This window comes from Sprattus sprattus (genome assembly GCF_963457725.1).
Source record: "Sprattus sprattus genome assembly, chromosome: 7".
NCBI lineage: Eukaryota > Metazoa > Chordata > Actinopteri > Clupeiformes > Clupeidae > Sprattus > Sprattus sprattus.
The window spans coordinates 30981892-31003996 of record NC_137926.1 but is presented as its reverse complement, the minus strand read 5'-3'; the positions used below and the strand labels follow the sequence as shown (position 1 = coordinate 31003996).

The following is a 22105-nucleotide window of genomic DNA, read 5'->3' as shown; positions in this document are numbered from 1 at the left end:
GGCATCCTCGTCCCCCAGCAGCCACAAGCTCCCTCTGTTGGATGCAAGAACTCCTGGCCTTCCAGCACCGAGAAGTGGACACAAAGCCTTTAATCTCCCTCAGTCTCTGAGTTTTCATTTGGTCTGCCAAAAGCGAACAGTAGACCCAGAACCATCTAGTGCTGTGTTCAGATAGGCTGCTCCGCAGTGCCAAGTCGGGAAGCAGAGATGGATCTTTAAGTCAGGTTTTTATCAGGCATGGCTGGAATGTGGCATTCCTCAGAGCTGGGTGGGGCTGAGCAGACAAGGTAATGCTTTCATTCAGGACATCTGTGGAGCCCCACTGATTTGCTCTGCCTGTTAAGAGGCTCTGCTGCGTCTTGCTTTCAGACGTTATCTTTGATAAGTCCCCTGCGCTCACGTGCTTTCCTGTCTCCAGACGGCATGAGGATAACTGTGTGTCCATGTAGACGTTTTCTCCCTCAGATACTGTAACAGGCCTCCGTGCCCCCCTTTCCCCCACGTTGAGGCTCTCTCATGGGCCTCCAAATTTCACCTTGTGTGTTCATGTGTGTGTGTGTGTGTGTTGTGTGTGTGTGTGTGTGTGTGTGTGTGTGTGTGTGTGTGTGTGTGTGTGTGTGTGTGTGTGTGTGTGTGTGTGTTTGTGTTTGTGTGTGTGTAGCTGCACACTAAGCTGCTGGAGGCGGAGCGTCAGCTGGGGGAGCTGCAGGGCCGTCTGAAGGAGCAGAGGCAGCTCTCTGGGGAGAAGCTGAAGGACCGCGAGCAGCAGGCCACCGACCTCCAACTCAAGCTCTCCCGCTCTGAGGAGCAGGTAGGACCACCACCGCAGCAGCACGGCCAGGTCACACTGCCACCCTCACCTGGATAGGGGTGAAGTGGTGGGGGTGGGGAGGTCAACAAAGTACAACCGATGCCTGCCGTGTAAAGGGGTACACAGTGAAAGAACACAACAGATGAAAATGGAGGTCATATTCATATGTTGGTTTTACCATGGTTACAAATTGTGTCTGTGTGTGTGTCTGTGTGTGTGTGTGTGTGTGTGTGTGTTTAGCTGAAGGAGAATGCTACTAAGACCACAGAGCTGCAGCACCAGCTGGAGAAGGCCAAACAACAACACCAGGAGCTGCAGACACTTCAACAGGGCACCAATAGCAAACTGAGGGAGGCCCAGGTAATGCAGCTGTCACGCTTCAAGTACAGTTCAACAGTTAATACCTCCACTAATGAGCTTATGTCCTCACCCGTGTCCATTTGTTTTGTTAGTTAGTTAGTTGGTTAGTTTGTATGATAACAGGATAACGTAAAAACTACTGGCCTGATTTTCATGAAACTGTGTGGACCAGTATAGCAAAAGCCAAGGAAGAATCCATTATATGTTAAAGCGGATCTGACTCATGGGCCACCATCACGAATTTTGTTTAGCCTTCACTAACATTGCAAGATAAGGCAGGGGTATGCACTCTGCTGCCATTCTAGTGCAACAGCAGAATAGGCCATTCTGTGTGTCTGTAAGTTGATACAGTATGTCTGTAACTAAACAGCTGATTCTAAGGCAGCTTTCCCCCCCTCTGCAGAACGACCTGGAGCAGGTTCTGCGTCAGATTGGGGATAAGGACCAGAAGATCCAGAACCTGGAGGCCCTGCTGCAGAAGAGCCGAGACAGCGTGAGCCAGCTGGAGACGGAGAGAGAGGACCTGTGTGCAAAGATCCAGGCTGGCCAGGGGGAGACGGCCCTACTCAACCAGCTGCAGGAGAAGAACCACACACTGCAGGAGCAGGTGGGCATACAGTCTACACACCTTCACAGACACACTGGAGCACTCACACACACTACTCACATAGACACACCAGAGCACTCGCACACACACCACTCACATAGACACACTGGAGCACTCACTCACACACACACACACACACACACCACTCACATAGACACACTGGGGCACTCACTCACACACACACACACCACAAACATAGACACACTGGGGCACTCACACACACCACTCACACACACACACACCACTCACACACACACCACTCACATAGACACACTGGAGCACTCACACACGCCACTCACATAGACACACTGGGGCACTCACACACACACCACTCATATAGACACACTGGAGCACTCACACACACACACACACTGGAGCACTCACACACACCACTCACATAGACACACTGGAGCACTCACACACGCCACTCATATAGACACACTGGAGCACTCACACACACACACACACTGGAGCACTCACACACACCACTCACACACTGGAGCACTCACACACACCACTCACACACACACCACTCACATAGACACACTAGAGCACTCACAGGCACCACTCACATAGACACACTTGAGCACTCACACACACCTTCATAGACACACTGGAGCACTCACACACACCACACACACACACACATACACACACACCGGAGCACTCACACACACCACTCACACACACCACTCACATAATACCACTCACACATACCACTCACATAGACACATAAGCACACAAACATACAAACAAATAATGTTTCACCCAAAAGCTATGTCAAAACAGCTATGTCGCACATCATGGCAAATAGACATTTAGTGTACATACACAGATGTTAGTATTCAACAGAACACCCACAGACAGAATGAATAATTTTTGTATAAAGATGTATTAATCCACACAGCCGGCACATCCTGGCTTCAGTCAGTGTATTTGAAAATTGGTAAAACTATTACACATTCATCTTGGATGAAAAAGTATTAGAGTGAAGTTTGGCACTTCCTCTGTGGTTCTATACCTGGCATGAGTGCCTGTTCTCTCCCCCAGATGGCTCATCTGGCAGAGAAGCTGAAGAATCAGTCGGAGAGCCACAAGCAGGCGCAGGAGAACCTGCATGATCAGGTGCAGGAGCAGAAGACGGCCATGCGCACGCTGCAGGACCGCTGCCAGGCACTGGACACCTCCAACGGAGAGCTCACCTCGCAGCTCAGCGACAGCCGGGAGAGGGTGGCCCAGCTGGACACGCAGGTGGGCATGTGCTTGAGCTCTCAGGGGACTTAAAGACACACAGACGCACACCTGGCACTTCACTTAGCAAGACACATAGGCTGACATGGAGGAAAGGTGCCAGTGCTGCTCGACACACACACCTGTCATTTCAGATGTCAGATGACGTGCATGGTCAGATATGTCAGGTCAATTATTGTTACACACATGCCTAGTTATCCTATTCTTAGACACACACACACATGCAATGTTGTCTCTCTTTCCAGGTGAACATCCACTCTTTCCACGGTGCATCCACCAAGGCAGGAGATGTCAAGTCCCACACCCATACACACTCTCCCTCACTCATCTATAATCTTTTGATCCACCCAACAGATACCCATATACTTCTCCATTCAGCCACCCCGACAAACAAACACATCTCGCAACCTTTCCACATAAAGTAAAGCATCTTGTATCAGTCCCTCCTACTAGACCCCAGGCGCCCTCTTACTCACAGCACACTGAAGCGGTGGCCGTCAGTGCTTTCACGACACGCTCACGGTCACGTCGGGACTGATACCCTGGCCGTGAGCAATTTCACGACACGCTCACGGTCACGTCGGGACTGATACCCTGGCCGTGAGCACTTTCACGACACGCTCACGGTCAAGTCGGGACTGATACCCTGGCCGTGAGCACTTTCACGACACGCTCATGGTCACGTCGGGACTGATACCCTGGCCCAGTGCTGTTCACTCGTCAAGAGCTTTAATCTCCACAAGCAAAACACAATGGAGGCAGATCAGCTGAGGCCTCAGTGGAGCTTTCATGTCTGTAATCACACAGGCGGATAAGAGTCTGTGCAGTAACGGGAGAACTGCTTCCATATTAAGGGCTGTCCAGCGGCCGGGGTCAGATGAGGACGCGCTCAGCGGCAAATGGAACCATAATAAGATATAATTGGCTGCAGTGGAAGAGCTTCTAACCATAATAAGATCTAATTGGCTGTGGTGGAGGAGCTTCTAACCATAATGAGATCTAATTGGTTGTAATTGGTTGTAATGTAATTTCAGTTTCCATGTCATGGTGCTGAATTCAGGCACCTGTGTATAAATTAATTCAGATGCTCTGTTGTTTGCCAAGTGTTCACCTCTTGTATTGTGCCTCACACTATAGTCTTGTTTGCTGGATAATAGTTTTTGCTTCTTTTTTTGGTTGTGATGAATCAATGAAGCACCACCGTCAGGGAGTTTGGGTTGTCTCTAGGGCCGAATGATTAACTGCATTTGCCGTTTAATCGCGATATGATGAGACGCGATTTTCAAACCGCAACTTAAATAAAAACCTTTAATAAAAAAAATTAAGATGGAAAATGTTGCACACAGTGATTAAAGCAGCATAACGGATCACTTGCTAATCACTTACGAGATGCTAGTGGCTGAAACTAGCGAAATCTCTTGAACTGTGCTTACTTTGACACTATGACCAACTAGTTAGTCAACAACTGTCCTAACACAGTCAAACATCAAGCAAGTGCAACACAAGATGGCAAATAAGCTACTTACTAGTCCGGCAGACAGTAAAAACCAGGCGTAACCAGTAAAAACGAAGGTTACGTAGGTAACCATGGTTCTATGAGTTCCGGATGACCGCCAGAGGCGGTGCTTTCAGCACTGAATTATACATTGCACGTTCGTGCAGGTCGAGTAATAATATCAACAAAGTCACGTGTGACCTGGGTGACGTCGACCATGTGCGCCAGCACAAAAGGCCGTTCCACCCAGAAAGCCACCTCTTGGCAATCTTCTCGTGCAAGAACTCAGAGTGACTGCCAAGGTCTGGCGGTCATCCGGAACTCATAGAACCGTGGTTACCTACGTAACCTTCGTTCTATTTCGTTCCTACTGACCGACAGAGGCGGTGTTTTCAGCAGTGGATGACAATACCAACAAAGTCATGAGGAGTGCCTACCCGCTTTTAGAGATGCTGTGACTGAGTAGGGAGTATTGCTGCGGCGACCGGGTCATTGGACACCACGTTCACTCTGTAAAACCTAGTAAAGGTGCAGCCTGATGCCCAGGAGACTGCCCTGCAGATGTCACTGAGGGGGACCCCCCCTTAGAGACGCCCATGAAGTCGCCACACTCCTTGTGGAGTAGGCTCGGACATGACGAGGGGCTGGGAAGCCACTGTGCCTGTGTGCATGCTGGATCGTCTCTGCAATCCACCTAGACAGCCTCTGCCTGGAGAGTGCATGACCTCGTCTTGGACCTGTGTGGCAGACGAACAGCGCGTCTGACTGGCGGCCCACTGCAGTTCCCGTGATGTAAGTCCTGAGGGCGCGCACTGGACACAGCAGTTCAGCACTCAGGCCTTGTCCTTCCTCCAGGGCGGACTCGAAAGCTGCCAGGCTGAGGGGCTGTTTGGCGAATGTGGAGGAAAGAGTCTTTGGGAGGAAGGAGGGGTTTGGCCACAAAGTGACTCCCCGCCTTCGGGATGCCACTGCAGGCAATCCGCGCTTACCGATAAGGCGTGTAGTTCCCCTACTCGCCTTGTCGATGTAATAGCCAGGAGAAAAGCGGTATTCATTGAAATCGAGCTGAGCTCGGTCGACTGCAAAGGCTCAAACGGGACTCCACAGAGTGCTCGCAGCACCAGGAGGAGATCCCACTGGGGCACCCGCCTCCGCTGTCGGGGTCTCAGTTGAAGAGCCCCCTTGAGGAACCGAGTCACCAGGGTATGAGCCCCGACAGTCCTGCCTTCTTTCCGAACGTGCTTTGCGGAGATGGCAGCAGCATAGACCTTGATGGTGGAGGGCGTGAGTCCTCTATCAAGGAGTGACTGTAAGAACTGTAGTACGGCTGGCAGGGGGCAGACCCAGAGCTGTAGCCGAGACGGATCTGGATGCCAGATCTGGCCGCCCAGCTGCGAGAGGAGGTCCCTCCTTACTGGGAGGCACCAGGGTCTCCCGTGCAACCGCTGAAGCAACCTGGGGAACCATACTCTCCCCGGCCAACGGGGAGCAATCGGTAGAAGCTCGTGCTCCTCTGTTTCCAACATGTGCAGAGTGGGCCAGATTAGTGGCAGAGGAGGAAAAGCGTACAGCTGCAGTCTTGGCCATGTATGTGCCAGTGCGTCCTGGCCTAGCGGACCTGGCTCCGAGAGGCTGAACCAGAGGGAACATTGTGTTGACTCCCGAGAGGCGAATAGGTCCACCTCTGCCCTGCCGTAACGATCCCATTCAGCCTGTATTACTGCTGGATGGAGTCTCCATTCTCCTGGGTCGGGGTTCCCCCGGGACAGGAGATCTGCGGCTCTGTTGGACGTGCCGGGCAAGTACGCGGCCCTCAGGCTCAGTAGGTGCTGATGTGTCTCTTGCAGGAGCTGCTGGGCAATCCCAAAGCACTGCAGAGATCTGGTGCCCCCCTGGTGGTTGATGTTCTACACCGCCGACATATTGTCGGATCTTACCAGCACGTGTCTCCCTGCTAGCACCGGGAGGAAGTGCCTTAGGGCAAGCAGCACTGCCTGAAGCTCTAGCACATTTATGTGCCGGCGCCTCTGTTGAGGGCTCGACCAACCTCTGATCGTCCGGCACTGCCACACGGCGCCCCATCCCACCTGAGAAGCGTCCGTGGCCACTACCTCCCTCCGGGAAGGAATAGCGCCCAATGGGTCTCCCTGGGTCATGTACCTCCTCTTCCTCCAAGGACGGAGGAACCTCATGCAGCTGGTGGTAACTCTCACCAGGCGTTTAGCCAGATTTGAAACGGCCGTAGCGCCAGGAGGCCTAGTGGGATCAGGGATGCGGCTGCTGTAAGCATCCCAAGTAGGCATTGAAACGACCTCAGGGTCAGTGCCCTGTGTCTTCTGAAGCGCGCCACAAGCTGCTAGATTCTCTCGACCCGCTGTTGAGAGGGAACTCATCCCCAGTGAGTCGAGGGTCATGCCCAGGAACCCCGTCTGCTGACAGGGAACTAGGGAACTCTTCTTGAAGTTCAGTCTGAGCCCTAGCCCCGTGACATGCGCAATCACCGCGGCAACATCACTGCGGGCCTGTGCCTCTGACTGGGAGCAGATAAGCCAGTCGTCCAGGTACGGTAAAACTCGCATTCCCCTGGCCTGCAGTGGAGCCAGCGCAGCTGCAACACACCTGGTGAACACACAGGGCGCCAGAGATATACCAAATGGCAGGACCCGAGATTGGTATGCCTGACCCTCGGAGGGATGCTGTGCAGGACCTCCCTGGTGCGCAGCATGTGGAACCTCAGTGTCTTGAGGTGAGTGTTTAAGTGCCTGAGGTCTAGGATTGGCCGGAGTCCGCCATCCCTCTTTGGAACTACGAAGTAGATGGAGTAGAACCCACCTTCGTGTGTCCTCAAGTCTAGCTGTTCAATGGCTCCCTTTCTGTAGGAGAGCGCCGATCTCCTGACGCAGGGCTAGGGCCTTCCCTGGGTTGGTGACGATGGTGGTCTGGACCCCACGGAATGTTGGCGGTCGGCTCTGGAACTGGATCCTGTAACCCTGAGACAGGGTTGACAGCACCCAGGGGTCCGATCTCACCGCTTCCCAGCGCCTGAGCTGCTGGCTGGAGAAGCGGCCGACTGCCGGAGTGCTGCTGTCACCGTCTGCCCGCCCGCCCCCTAGGGGTAGCGGGGTGCAGCCTGGGCACCCTGTGTAGGGTGACGTGTCTGGGTGGGGAGAGGTGGACGAGATCTGTCGGGCTGCCGAAATCTCTCAGCCTAATTGGCCGCAGCTGCCTGACTGGCCACTGTGCGGGTGCCTCCGCTCTTAGTTGTGGGGGCCCGCGCCTAGCCTGGTTCTCCCGACTAAGGCTTGCGAATTGCTGTCTAGCCTGCATGACCTGCACACTGCGCTCCAGGGCCTGCTGTGCGACCTGACCAAACAGCTCCCCAGGGACGACAGGGAGAGAACGCAGTGCCCTCCTGCCTGGCTCGGTTAGCGGGGACTGGACCACCCATATCTGGCGACAGGCCAGGGTCAGGTAGGACATAAGCCTACCGAGTATGGAATCGGATCAATGCCATAAATATTTTGTATCTGTAATATAGATTTAGTATCTGTGTGGCGGCCTTTCTATGGTTTCTAATTTTCCATATTCCAATATCCAGTCAAGGCCGTGGGTCGTCAGCAGGTAGTGGATTACGCACTCTCTGTAGTTTCCAGTTAAAAGAATAATCCATTTATTGTGGCTTCAAAAAGGGTGAACATAAACGAGTAGTATAAATCAATCAACTTTGAATACAGTAAACTAAAAAGGCTAAACTATTATCGAAAAGTGTACCGAGAAGTGTACCGAGAAGTGTACCGAGAAGTGGTCAAAAAAACGTATGTTTAACCCACCTAGACCCAACATTTGCTACCAGTCATCTACTCAATTATCCATCCAGGTAACGCTACTCATAAGCCGTCCAGGTGGCATCTAATCAGCGGTCCAGGTGACAATTAAACAATTAACCTAAATTTCCACAATGGTAGTCTAATATGCAGGTTAAGAAACTATAGGCAAACGTAGAATAGGCAAACATAGAAACAGTATAATTACATAACATAACCTAACTAACTCAGGGGAAATGCAAACTTTAAGCTCAGACAAAAATGTCCAAAACGGCTACAACAATCTGTGAAACCATCTACACTTTCAAAACCTATCTACAGATACGGATTTCAAATACGAAATGTATATACACTTTCAAAAACTATCTTCACTTTCAAAATCTATTTACAGATACATATTTCAAATACGAAATGTATCTACACTTTCAAAAACTATCTACACTTTCAAAAACTATCTTCACTTTCAAAATATATCTGCAGATACGGATTTCAGTTACGCATTACGGATTTCTGTTACGAATTACAAAATCTTTTTGGCACTGTTTTTACAGCCTTTCTAAAGAGCCAATCAGCGCTTTTGGCAGATTTTCTAAAGCGCAAATCAACACATTGTATCCTGTACTGACTAGCCAATCAGCGCTAGCTTGCTGGCAACTGCTGGCCCGCTCATTATTATTCAATACTTATAACCTAAATCTGCCACTGCTCTGCCTAGGGAGAGATCTGGGGTCTACCCTGCATGGTTTGAATAAAATTCGGTGTCCGAACGCCTTGGGGGAAGTTTAACAAGCATGCCTTATGTCTGGCCCAAAGGGCTGATGAACACCTGTTCTATTTAGTTAATCTTAGGCTCTGGCGATTCAGAGATCGCTTGGGTTCAGAACGCATTGTAACTAAGAAATTGGTCTCGCTTGCTGCCTCATATATCTCTTCCACTGAGACGCTAGAAAACTCGCTTCCACAAAAAATACACAATAAAGAAGACTTCAGAAAATGGTTACAAATAGGCTACCCCAAAGTGCCATGAAAAGAAACGAAAATTACATTGCAAGGTGGTTTTGAAATCAGGCTGGTCATTATCCAGTTGTTGAGGATGCATATGCACTTAACGGTATACCCCCACCATCACTTTGCATGTGTCTGGAGAACAAGACAATAGCAGTCTGTCTGCTAAATGTTCTCATCGTGATAATGGGTCATATGAATACTGTTCACGGTCACGAAAATGCTAACGTTAGCTTTCGTTAGCTACCAAAGCAGATCCTAATATCTTCCATACAACGACAAGGATCTTTGAAACAGGTGGAACGAAGTGTGGAGTGAAAAACCACTGACTGATTGTGCGTTTTACAATGACTTTATGAACAACTCCAAATATAGGACTTCTTACTTGTGCCATTTCTCGGTCTCTAATCCATGACCGCTGCATACACCGTTTCACTCAACTTTCCCAGTTCCCAGCAAGCTAGCGCTGATTGGCTAGTCAGTACAGGATACAATGTGTTGATTGGCGCTTTAGAAAATCTGCAAAAAGCGCTGATTGGCTCTTTAGAAAGGAAGTTAAGACAGTGCCAAAAATATTTTGTAATTCGTAACAGAAATCCGTAACTCGTACTTGAAATCCGTAATGCGTAACTGAAATCCGTAACTGAAATCCATATGCAGATAGATTTTGAAAGTGAAGATAGTTTTTGAAAGTGTAGATAGTTTTTGGGAGTGTAGATACATTTCGTATTTGAAATCCGTATCTGTAAATAGATTGTGAAAGTGAAGATAGTTTTTGAAAGTGTAGATACATTTCGTATTTGAAGTCCATATCTGTAGATAGGTTTTGAAAGTGTAGATGGTTTCACTATACAAAATCAATATTACAGATACAAAATCTATATTACAGATTACAAAATATTTATGGCATTGATCTGATTCCATAACCAAGCTCCCTCGACATGAAGGCAAAGGCCTGCAGCGAGGAGTCACCCGGACCCTGGGATGCAGATGCATCCTATTTCGCCTGTAATGTCTGGTTGAGAGCCAGCATTAAGTGGGACATCGAGTTTCCGATGCGTCCCATACGAGCAGCTACCTCAAAAGACCTCACAATGAGGTTGTCCGTCAACGGACATTGCGAGCGGGGGCAACGAGCATGGGGCCTAAGCGCCTCCTCGGGGGACAGTATTAAGGCCGCCATCGCCGGCTCTATATTAGGCATTCCATCCAGCCCATAGGTGGACGCGTCCTGCATGGCCGACAGGACCCTGCAGTCGCGGCTATGGTGGGTATACTGTCTGGGGTTTGCCCAGCACCTCTGTAGCTCCTCAATGTACGGAGCTGAGGGCGGGACAGTAAAGGGTGTCTGCTGCACCGCCGTTCTAAAAAATGCACTCTGTGGGGGCACTGCCACTGGGGCAGGGTCCAGCCCTAGACGCGCTAACGCTGCCTTCAGGGTGGACCTGATGGTCAGTTTCCGAATCCACCCCCGTACCCCGGGCTCTACCCTGGGAGCTAGCCTGAGAGTCGTGGGGGGCTGCCTCGTATGACGCGGCCTCGTCCCCCGGTCCCATATCCCAGCTCTCTGAAGCCCTAGTGGAGAGTGTATCCTGGTCCTGGGCTCTTACTGGCGACAGCGCCGGTGGTGACCATTCCGCCTGTCTAGCTGGTGGGGTTCGAGCGTGAGCGCTACTACCCTGCACCGCCCCGGTTGGAGGCTGCAAATTAGCAAGCAGCGCCTTAATGCTCTCTAGCTCTGTGGCCACGGATTCAACCTTCTGCGCCAGTCCACCCTTCTTCCTTTTCGCCTTAGAGGCGGTGGGCGTAGTGCTCCGGCGCTTGGTCGGGCGAAGCGCTCTCTCTTGAGTCGGTTCACGGGACTGCGCAGTGCCTGTTTCCAGCTGAACTAACCTAGCGGCCCGGGCTGTCAGGCTTAAGCAGTTACAGCTCATGCAGGCAAACTCTGTCAGCCCCTGTCTCAGATGTTCAACGCCCAAACAGGAGGGGCATTCCATATGGCCATCCTCAGGCTTGAGGGGGGCCCAGCAGCTGGCACAGATGGTCAACATCCCTCACTGTATCGCTAGTTCTGGCTTCCAGCGAGGAACACTTTAGCCAGACTAGACTAAGCCCGGCGGGGCTGCCTTTAAAGGCTAGCGGGCTAGCAGGCTCGTGGGGAGCGTACACCCCGGCTCTGCTCAAGTAATGACACCGGTTCTGTGTAACACCGTTGACTTAAGCCAAACACCTGTAAGAGACCTCTACTCATTCACCGAGCGAGACACACTCCGAATGAACAGGCCCTCACCACTAACTTAAACCGGGATATTCGTAACAGAGTCTTAACCTCTATTAAACCAGACAGCAGTGGAGCGAGCACACTCCACAGCGGCTGTCATAAACGAAAGCAAACTTAAACCGTAATATTCGCAAAGAGTCTTAACTTAATCATGGAGCGAGACCCACTCCGAATGAAAGCTCTATTAATAAAACAGCGGTGGAGCGAGCACACTCCAAAACGGCTGTCACAAACGAATGCAAAAGTTTACTTACCTTACGTTTTAATATGCCAAAGCCTGTCGGGTAGCTTAACTGAATAATAATAGGGACACTACATCCAGAGAATCCAGCGAGAAACACCGTTCAGCCGGGTAGCTTTAAACTGAAATAATAATAGGGACACTACCTCCAGAGAACCCGGCGAGAAACACTGTCCAGCTGGGTCATTTTAAACTGAAATAATAATAGGGACACTACCTCCAGAGAACCCGGCGAGAAACACTGTCCAGCTGGGTCATTTTAAACTGAAATAATAATAGGGACACTACATCCAGAGAACCCGGCGAGAAACACCATTCAGCCGGGTAAATTTCCCCTGTGGGGAGTGAGCGAGGCCGCTCCGGCCCAGGCTACACTCAGTAAGGAATAGTCAGTTAGCTTACCCGTTTCAATGCACAAATCAACTTCGAGTGACGCAGTCTCTCAGAGGGTGAAAAAAGTCACTGCTCCGACCACAATAGTCACAAAACTACTCGCGTCTGACTCGAATCGCAAATGTCGACCTGTTAAACGCGAGAAGATGCAAGAGGTGGCTTTCTGGGTGGAACGGCCTTTTGTGCTGGCGCACATTGTCGACGTCACCCAGGTCACACGTGACTTTGTTGATATTATTACTCGACCTGCACGAACGTGCGATGTATAATTCAGTGCTGAAACGAAATAGAACTACTCTGTATAAACAAAGCCTGCCTTGCTTGTCATAGTAACAGCCTGTATGTATGCGTGGAGATGAGGCTGTGGGCTTATGAATCTGTGCTTTGTGTACCCATATGACATTGTGCTTTGTAACCCCCCCCCCTTACCACAGCTGAAAGCCAAGACAGAGATGCTGCTATCTGCCGAGGCTGCCAAGAGCGCCCAGAGAGCTGACCTCCAGAACCACCTGGAGACGGCCCAGCATGCACTGCAGGACAAGCAGCAGGTGAGCTTTGACCTCCATGCGTAGCAACAGCTGGGTCTGTTTCAACACAAACCCTACCAACCTGTGTGTGTGTGTGTGTGTGTGTGTGTGTGTGTGTGTGTGTGTGTGTGTGTGTGTGGGGTGTGTGACCTCTGTGCTTCCCTGGCAGGTGCCGTTTGTTGTTTGTGTCTGATTGCTGGGTTGTTTGCACTGGCCTACTGTGCTCTTTGTATGTTTTCATCATCTGTGTCTGGAACTGCTTTGTGCTCGTGTCTGACTGCTGCATCTGTGTGCAGAGCCTGAGTGTAAGTGAGCCAAGCGCAGCTGGAGCAGCAGTGTATTGTCAGAACTGTGAGGTCTGTGTGTGACCACATTAGTGTGGGGATAGCAAGTGCCGTCCAAGTGTGTGGTGAAAGTCTTAGATAATTAGTTTCAGTGACACCCCTACAGCTGCACTTGCATGAAGCCACAATACTGTTATCCTGTTTTGTGTATGTACATATCTGAATGTATTGATCGTGTGTGTGTGTGTGTGTGTGTGTGTGTGTGTGTGTGTGTGTGTGTGTGTGTGTGTGTGTGTAGGAGCTGAGTAAGAGCCAGGCCCAGCTAGAGGAGCAGGCCCAGCGGCTGCAGGAGCACAGTGCACAGCTGGAGGCCAGCCTGAAGGAGAGCAGGGACAAGCTACTGACCTCAGAGCAGCACATCGACACTCTGCAGGCCCAAGTCAAGGTCAGTGGGTCACAGCCAATACACACCCAGCTGTGTGTGTGTGTGTGTGTCCAGGGCCCCGTTCGTGGTACCTCGTTTAGCGAGTTACCGAGATTATTTTCAGAATGAGATAATAAAGTCCCTCTTTCGGTTCGTCAAAGCAATGTTGGCTAAATCAGCAAAGAAACACATCAATACACTTGAACCTGCTCCAGTGCAGGCTTATTTAAGTGAAGCTGGATAAGCTTGCCACACCTACTCACAATTTCTTTTAACTGCTTCAATTTATTGAATTATTATTAATACATTTACATTTAGTCATTTAGCAGACGCTTTTATTCAAAGCTTTTATTCAAAGCGACTCACAAGGAAATGTAAAACTACACTTCGAGAATCGAACTAGCAACCTTGCGATTACTTAACTACTCCTCTACCCACCTGTACCACTGTGTTATTTATTCATACATAGATATCCCCACATACACAGCTTCTTGTCTTGCTCTCACAGTGGTAGCGGTGTTAGATTTTGCCATGATTATGGTCTTGTATTCCTCATTATTCTTCATCTTCATGATCATCTCCTGCTCTCCAGTAGAGAAAAAAAGGCTCTTTCTTTGTGTTTAGTAGCCATTGTACCGTCAGAAAGTCATGGTTTTGGTGATCGAAGCTTCCCTCCTTTTGAAGTAGGACAGTCATGCGCAATCGCCCTGAAGTGAAGTCTGATTCGAATTAACATTATTTGACCGCGGATCAGCCTTGGACGAACCAAGATAGCCTGGCCTCAAACATCACAGTATTTTAAACTGGCCAATGGGACAATTGATCAACCTTAGTGAACCACGTACGACAAACGGGGCCCAGGTTTAAGCTGTGTGTTTTGTATCCAAGCAGGTGTCCACCACTGCATCCCGTGCCTTTGTGTGTAAATGAGCGCTGTGTGTGTGTTTTTGTGTTTTACTGCTACTGTATATGGCCATGTACTCCATGAACTGATCTAATGTGTAGAACATCTCCCTGGTCTTTGTGTGCATCCCTCACCTCTGGTGTTGTGTCTGTGATGTGTGCCTGTGTGCTGGGCAGAAAGCGGAGCAGGAGCTCTCGGAACTGCACGTGTGGCGCGATCAGGTTCAGCAGGAGCAGCAGAAGCTCCGGCAGCAGGTGGCAGAGCTGGAAGGGAAGAGCAAGGAGCTAAGCCGCCTCCTAGGGGAGGAGAAACAAGGGTAAGGATTGTGTGTGTCTCTCTCTCTCTCTCTCTCTCTCTCTCTTTCTCTCTTTTTCTCTCTTTCTCTCTTTCTCTCTTTCTCTCTCTCTCTTTCTCTCTCTCTATCTCTCTCTCTTTATGTGTGTGTGTGAGTGCGTGCTTGTGCGTGCTCACTTAGGAATTTAAATCCCCACTCATGAACTGTAAGAGAGTGAACTGAGTCAGTCACCCTTAGCAGAACAGTCCCTGGCATGCATGACTTGATCCAGATGTCTGCATTGGAGCAAGTGAAAATGTATTAGGTGTATTTATATACAGCAAGACAGTAGCTTCAGGTTTGTGAATGTGTAGCCAGTACCTTTTATGCAGGAGTGTATGTGTGTCATTAAACTTGTCTCTCTCTGTTTCTGTCTCTGTCTGTCTGTCTGTCTGTCTGTCTCTGTTTGTCTTTGTATCTGTCTGTGTCTGTGTCTATGTCTGTGTCTGTGTCTGTGTCTGTGTCTGTGTCTGTGTCTGTGTCTGTTTCTGTTTCTGTTTCTGTTTGTCTGTCTTTGTCTCTGTCTGTCTGTCCGTCCCCAGTGCTGTGGCCCTGCAGGAGGAGCTCCAGAAGAGATCCTCGGCCCTAATTGAGGCACGGCAGCAGCTGGACAGCAGCCAGCAGGAGCGCACTGGCCTGAAGGCCCGCCTGGATACCCTCGCCCAGGAGGGGCAGGCACGGCAGGCAGAGCTCGACAAGAAGATCCAGGGGGTCGCCGCCGACCTCCAGAAGGCCCAGCAGGAGAAAGATGCCCAGGCCAAGGAGCTGGCCAAGACCAAGGAGGGCCTGAGCAAGGCCTCCAAAGCCCTGAAGGAGAGCCAGAGCCAGCTGGAGAAGGAGAAGAAGAGCAAGGAGGCCAGTCTCGGCGAAAAGGTTTGTGCTTCAGAAGGTGTGTCTGGGCTGGTTCCTCCCTGTGTGGCCCTCCAGCTGCATGAGGGGATGTGGGTTTAGAGGATGGATTGGACCGTGATCATGGGATTTCATTTTCCATTTGCCTTGTCACGCCCTAAGCCCTTGTGTTGTGGTGGTTGCTTTGTGTGTCCTGCTCCGTGCCCTACCCCATGGAGACATTGTTTAAAAACGATCCCCTCATAAACACCTCCTATGACCTCAGTCCCGCTGTGCTTCTGGGAAATGAGGCTTTGGCCTGTTTTTGTCCTTTCCAGCGCTGTTGGCACCGGGGCAGTTAAACATGTTCAGAAGGTGCCCAGCCCACGTTTGATAAGGTCTCTGTGAGTTAAGTGGGCTGTAAAGCTGTCCTCTCCCTCTTCCTCTTCCACAGGAGCAGTCTCACCAGAAGACTCTGCAACAGCTTCAGAAGAGCGCCGATGCCACAGCAAAGGAATTCACAGAGCTCAAGTCTCAACTTCAGAAAGTGACAGAGGTGAGACCTCTTGCCCAGTCTTTGTGGACAGAAGTGCAGCCTTCAAATACATATAGATCTTTCTTGAATTATTTGTAAGCCTGGTGCTTTATAAACATTAAAGCTTTAACATTCCCAAACAGGCAGAGAAGGGGCTGAAGTCACAGGTGGCTACGGTGAATGGCCAGCTTACGCAAGCACAGGACGCACTCAAAGCCAAGGACAAAGAGATGCAACAGCTGCAGGCACAGCTGAAGACGACCCAGGGGACACTCAACCAGGAACTGAAGAAACTGGAGACTCAAGTGGCCAACCTGCAGGCGGCCAAGGCCAAGAAGGCATGTTTTTGCATTGCTGACATGCTCAGTCACCTGACACACACACGCACATGCACACACACACGCAAACACACACACACACACACACAATCACACATGCACACAGGCACACACACCCACATCAACCCAGCAGGGGTCCACCCAGGACATGTTCATGTCAGTGTGTCGTATGACATGTTTGCTCAAGCATCTTACAGAGGCGCCTTTTACAAACACATTTTTATAAAGCAACACATTCTCACACACTCACACATCTATCATCTACAAAACATACAAAACATACAGCCACATGCACACACACTACAAATAATCAGTATTCTTACCTGATAGCTGAGCTATGTAATTGTAAGAATAGCTGGTGAAAAAGGACATCTGTCCCTTAGACATTTTATTTGTGTGGAGGATGCCGGGATATGACACAGGAGCTCTCAGGTTTGTCTGCCGAGTAAGACAGAGGCACGCACTTAGCCAAAGGAATCTGGACAATAACATTTATCATGGTCAGGTACAGGATATTGCACTTATATTTGACCTCAATATGACTGGCTTCTTCTCTTGGAGCAAAACACCTTTAAAGCATGTTTGTGAGAGGGTCTGTTTATGTGCATGTCTATGCATGTGTGGTTGTTTTTTTGATTGTGGCTAATTGTGTGTGTGTGTGTGTGTGTGTGTGTGTGTGTGTGTGTGTGTGTGTGTGTGTGTGTGTGTGTGTGTGTGTGTGTGTGTGTGTTCATAAGGCTGAGGAGGAGGTGCAGCTGAAGGAGCAGCTGTCCTCCGTGTCCAGTGAGCTGAGCACAGAGAGGAGTCGCACCACTGAGCTGCAGCAGAGCCTGGAGCAGAGCCAGCAGAGCCTGGCCTCCCTGCAGTCCGACAGCTACGGCAAAGAATCCGAGCTCTCAGCACTCCGCCAGGACCTCAAGGTGTGTGTCCCATCACTTCAAGAGTCTCATTTGATCAGTTTGAACATTAAACTCAAAGGAGACTTTGAAGCGTTTGTGAAGTTGTGGCTCTCTGTGTGACCTATTTGTTGCTCTGGGCACCAGAAACCATAGATTGTGTGTGTGTCTGTCTGTCTGTCTGTCTGTCTGTCTGTCTGTCTGTCTGTCTGTCTGTCTGTCTGTCTGTCTCTCTCAGGTGTTTGGTGAGAAGCTGGACGTGGCCCAGGAGGAGCTGAAGGCCAGCCGCTCTCACCTGAGCAGTCGCGAGGCGGAGCTGCAGGAGCTGAAGAGCAGCGGGGCGGCGCTGCAGCAAAAGCTCAGAGAGAGCCAGGAGAGCAGCCAGAAGCATGAGAACACACTGAAGGAGCTGCAGGAGAAACAGGTAGAGAAGAAGAACACGCTCAAAGAGCTGCAGGAGACACAGGTAGAGAAGGAGAACACTCTAGAACACGCTCAAAGAGCTGCAGGAGAAACAGGTAGAGCAGCTCAGCCCTGCACCACTCACACAGATGTGTCTCTGGGCCTTTATGGGAGACAGCTACTGTGATTCACAGGAAAAGATGTTAAATTCCTTGTGCTATTGGACAGCAGCCAGTCCTCTCACTGTCACATGCAAGTACTCATAGCCAGCAGCCTAACCAATATAACAACTGCCCAACCATAGATGAATTGTGATGACACAATAGTATACAATATAATGATGTGTATCTAAACAATATTGTGTTAGGTCGGCGGTTGGGTCACATGGCAGGGAAAGCACTGACTTACAGACGGGTTTCGGTGATGTCACTACCTTTGGCTAATTGGTAAAAGCACACCTGCCATGGCATCATGGCACACCGGTTAGGTGAGGCCCTTCTGCAGAGGCAGAGGCCTATTTGCTCCCTCTGGATGAGTTGCCACACGTGTGTCCTGAAGAAAAACCGTGGCATTTGGATTTGTGGATCTAAATTCATCATCCACACACGGCAGGTTTCACTACCACGTATTCACATCACTTAGGGATATTGTGTAGGATGCCAGGATTTCTGGTTTCTTTCCGTTTGTGGTGTTTAAGTTAAGTTGGGGCGACAGTGGTGCAGGAGGTAGAGAAGTCGTCTAGTCATCAGAAGGTTGCTATTCCCTGTCAAAGCGTCCTTGAGCAAGACACTGAACCCCTAATTGCTCCTGATATGTGGTGTGCCATCAGTGTAAAATGAAAAATGTGTATACTTTGTAAGTCGCTTTGGATAAAAGCGTCTGCTAAATGTAAATCTAAATGTTAAGTTGCGGACAAGGACGTTTTCCTGCTATATGCTGAGATATTAAAACTCCTAGGCAATGCAGTTTAGCTGCCAATTTGTGGGCGGTCCGTAACATGGTGTATGATTGCAACAGAAGTAGAGCGTCTTCTGTGAAGAGCATGCCAGTGACGTGTGTATGCGTGTATCCCCCACAGGCACAGGCACAGGAGGACGTGCAGAAGGAGCGAGCGCAGGTGGAGGAGCTGAAGGCGGCTCAGAGCGCTCTGGAGAAGGAGAGGAGTCGCCTGGGTGCTGAGCTCAAGTCGCTGGGGGAGAAGTCTGACAAGGTCAGGATGTAGGGATGAACAGGATACACACACACTCGGATGACTTCATGCCCTTGAATGGAGTTGCATCAAACTCAGTAGCTTTTATTGAGCAACATGGACATAGATGTGGCCATTGATGTGTGGGTTTACTGTACAAACATACATTACAAGTCACGCCGTTGTGTTTCTGTGCACCTTCTGGTTTGTTGACTGGTGTGGGTGTGTGGGTGTTTGTGTGTGGGTGTGGATAGCTCTCAGACAGTGGAGGTGTAGTTTATGTATGTGTGAAGTAAGTGTGTGTGTAACGTGTTGGTGTGGTTGCTGTGTGCCAGGAGCTGAAAGAGCTGCAGGCGGCGAAGCAGATGTTGATCCAGCAGAAGCTGGAGCTGCAGGGCCGTGTGGAGGCGGGCCACGCCGCTCTGGAACAGGAGCAGCGCGAGCACCAGGCCACGCAGGACGGATTCAGCTCCAAGGAGGAGCAGCTCAAGGCAGACACTCACAAGATCCATGCACAGATGGTACTAAACCACACACACACACACACACACACACACACACACACACACACACGTGTTTACATGTTCCTGCACATGAACATCAAGGTCATATACCCTGAGAGCAGTTATTACATCTGATGACTCAAACATCAGCTTGTTAAACACATACCTTGCGTCACCTGATTCTTTGTTGACTTGGCCACAGTTCTCAACAAGAGGAGACCACAGGAAAGGACAGACAAAGTTGTAATGTAAGCCTGCTATGTGCTTGCCAATTGCGGGCTGTATTGCTAAGCATAGCATCAGTATTCTTTTTTGTCGTTACCGCTCATATCAATGTGGGTGTCATTGGCTCGTGGTTCAGTTCTTTATTAGTTTGATTTAGGAGTGTCTGCTTCAATGGATTCCTAAAAGTATTGAAAGCAAAAACACACTATCCATCCAACATCAAACTATTTCTCTCTGCCCTCTTGCGCTACCCTCCTAGGCTGAGGAGGTGCGTGCACGCGAGGAGGTGCAGAAGGAGAAGGAGGAGAGCGAGGTGCGTCAGGGCCTGCAGCTGTCGGCGCTCAATGAGAACGTGGCCACGCTGAAGCGCGAGTGGCAGGGCAGCCAGCGGCGCGTGGCCGAGCTGGAGAAGCAGACGGACGAGCTGCGCGGAGAGATGGCCGTGCTGGAGGCCACCGTGCAGAACAACCAGGACGAGAGGCGCGCCCTGCTCGAGAGGTGGGAACACACACACACACACACACACACACACACACATCCAGACACACACATCCAGACACCTAAATATGGACATATACCTTTACAAAGATACTGTCTGTAGAATTTCCATTAAGTGTGATGTGTGTGTGTGTGTGTGTGTGTGTGTGTGTGTGTGTGTGTAGGTGTGTGAAAGGCGAGGGGGAGATTGAGAAGCTGCAAACTAAAGTGGTGGAGATGCGCAGGAAGCTGGATGATACCACCGCGGCCATGCAGGAGCTTGGTCGGGAGAACCAATCATTACAGGTGAGCTTTACATGCAGCCAATCAGCAAGGTGTTCGATGGACACACAGCAAGTTACTGCAGGGCACACAGTCAGACACTGTGCAAACCCCCACAAATACCCTTAGACGGATGAGATGAGGTATATTTAAACAACATGGAATTGGAGACCTATTCTGACTGCTTAAAAGGCATTAAGTGCATTGCTCTGGTTCATGTTGTGTATACACTCACTCTAAACTAAAAAGCGGTGAAGCTGCCTTTAGTTTTTATGCTACTCAGCTGTGGAACCAGCTGCCAATGTCAATTAGAACTGCACCCTCTATTGACAGTTTTAAAACCAGTATCAAGACCCATCTATTTTCTGTTGCCTTTTCTTAGACTCATTTTCTGTTTTTCTGTTTTATACGCTCTCCCTTATGCATAACCCTTTATTCACTTTATTTATGTTTTTTATCTGATTTTATATATTTTAATTTTTTATATTTGGTCTTGTCTTCCTTTTACTATGTAAAACACTTCATTTTATTTGTGTAAAGCACTTTGGGTTGCCATTGGCATGAAATGTGCTATATAAATAAAAGTGCCTTGCCTTGCCTAAACTAACACACTGGGAATCAGTTCCAGCATGTGCTCTGTGTAGATTCAGATGCATTGTGATTTCTGCTTGGTTTGTGTAGTTAGTGGTGGTCTTTTTCATGGTGTGTTACATGTGCAAATGTAATATCTTCCCACTAACTTAATAAACCACAAAAGTAAAACAAAACTTCACTTTTAAAACCGAATTATCCCACAAACGCAATAACTTCCCCCAAATGTAATAACTGTTGCCTACCCCAAATGTAAAAATTTCCAACAGACATAACTATCTGCCAAGACCACATGTCCTATTTTGCCATTTTGCAGAAAGAGAAAAAGATATCGTGGACTTTGAGCCCAATTCACTCCAAAAATGTTCTGGGTTCTTTCTTGGCCCATGCACTACCCTTCCACCAGGTGTCATAAAAAAAGGCCTTGTAGTTTTTGCGTAAACCTGTTGACTGACAAACAAGCAATCAGCAACAAAAACATAACCTCCTTGACGAAGGTAATAATAAATATGATTGCAGAAAGTTATTGCGTTTGTGGGAAGGTATATAATAATAAATATAAAAATAAACTAATATAGTGAAATTCTATCTGCTATTACAGTTGTAAGAGATTGTTTGTCAAAACCCTTTTAATGAACATGCATTTGTGTTGTGCCCAGTTTGTAGTTAGAGGCCAGCATACACAGGGCTCTGGCTTTTAAGCACATTGTAGATTTATGACCGGGTCATAAATGATCCAGTATTGACAGACTAAGAGAATCTTCTACTGCTGACATGTCCAATGCTGGTCAGGCTGAACTCCCTTATGCTGGTGCTAGTTTGTCCTATCCCACTGAAACCAACATAATTTACAGTGCACACAACACTCAGCCAATCTAAACTTTAAATTAATTCTAAGGATTATGTTTTGATTATCTTTCATTAGATTTCCGAGAACATACTTTTACAACTGAAATAAGGGGTGCAATATATTAGGGATTTATTACCTTCCCACAAACGCAATAAATTCCTGCAAATGTAGTAGTTATTATGTTTCTGGGAAATTAGTTGGAGATGTTAATGAGTAGGCAACAGTTTTTACCTTTGTAGGAAGTCATT

The 22105-nt window shown here is 49.2% G+C and overlaps 1 protein-coding gene across 1 annotated transcript in view; it reads left to right on the top strand.

Moving 5' to 3' along the window:
- eea1 (early endosome antigen 1) overlaps positions 1-22105 on the top strand; it is a 34366-nt gene that overhangs the window by 10669 nt on the left and 1592 nt on the right. Inside the window, exons 12-27 of the mRNA XM_080842513.1 lie at positions 662-811; positions 1052-1171; positions 1575-1778; positions 2829-3029; positions 12703-12816; positions 13378-13524; positions 14584-14723; positions 15284-15614; positions 16024-16125; positions 16248-16442; positions 17180-17362; positions 17577-17762; positions 18819-18950; positions 19265-19450; positions 19917-20155; positions 20320-20440. Coding sequence (XP_080698639.1) covers positions 662-811; positions 1052-1171; positions 1575-1778; positions 2829-3029; positions 12703-12816; positions 13378-13524; positions 14584-14723; positions 15284-15614; positions 16024-16125; positions 16248-16442; positions 17180-17362; positions 17577-17762; positions 18819-18950; positions 19265-19450; positions 19917-20155; positions 20320-20440 — 2751 coding nt within the window. The remainder of the gene's footprint in view (positions 1-661; positions 812-1051; positions 1172-1574; positions 1779-2828; positions 3030-12702; positions 12817-13377; positions 13525-14583; positions 14724-15283; positions 15615-16023; positions 16126-16247; positions 16443-17179; positions 17363-17576; positions 17763-18818; positions 18951-19264; positions 19451-19916; positions 20156-20319; positions 20441-22105) is intronic.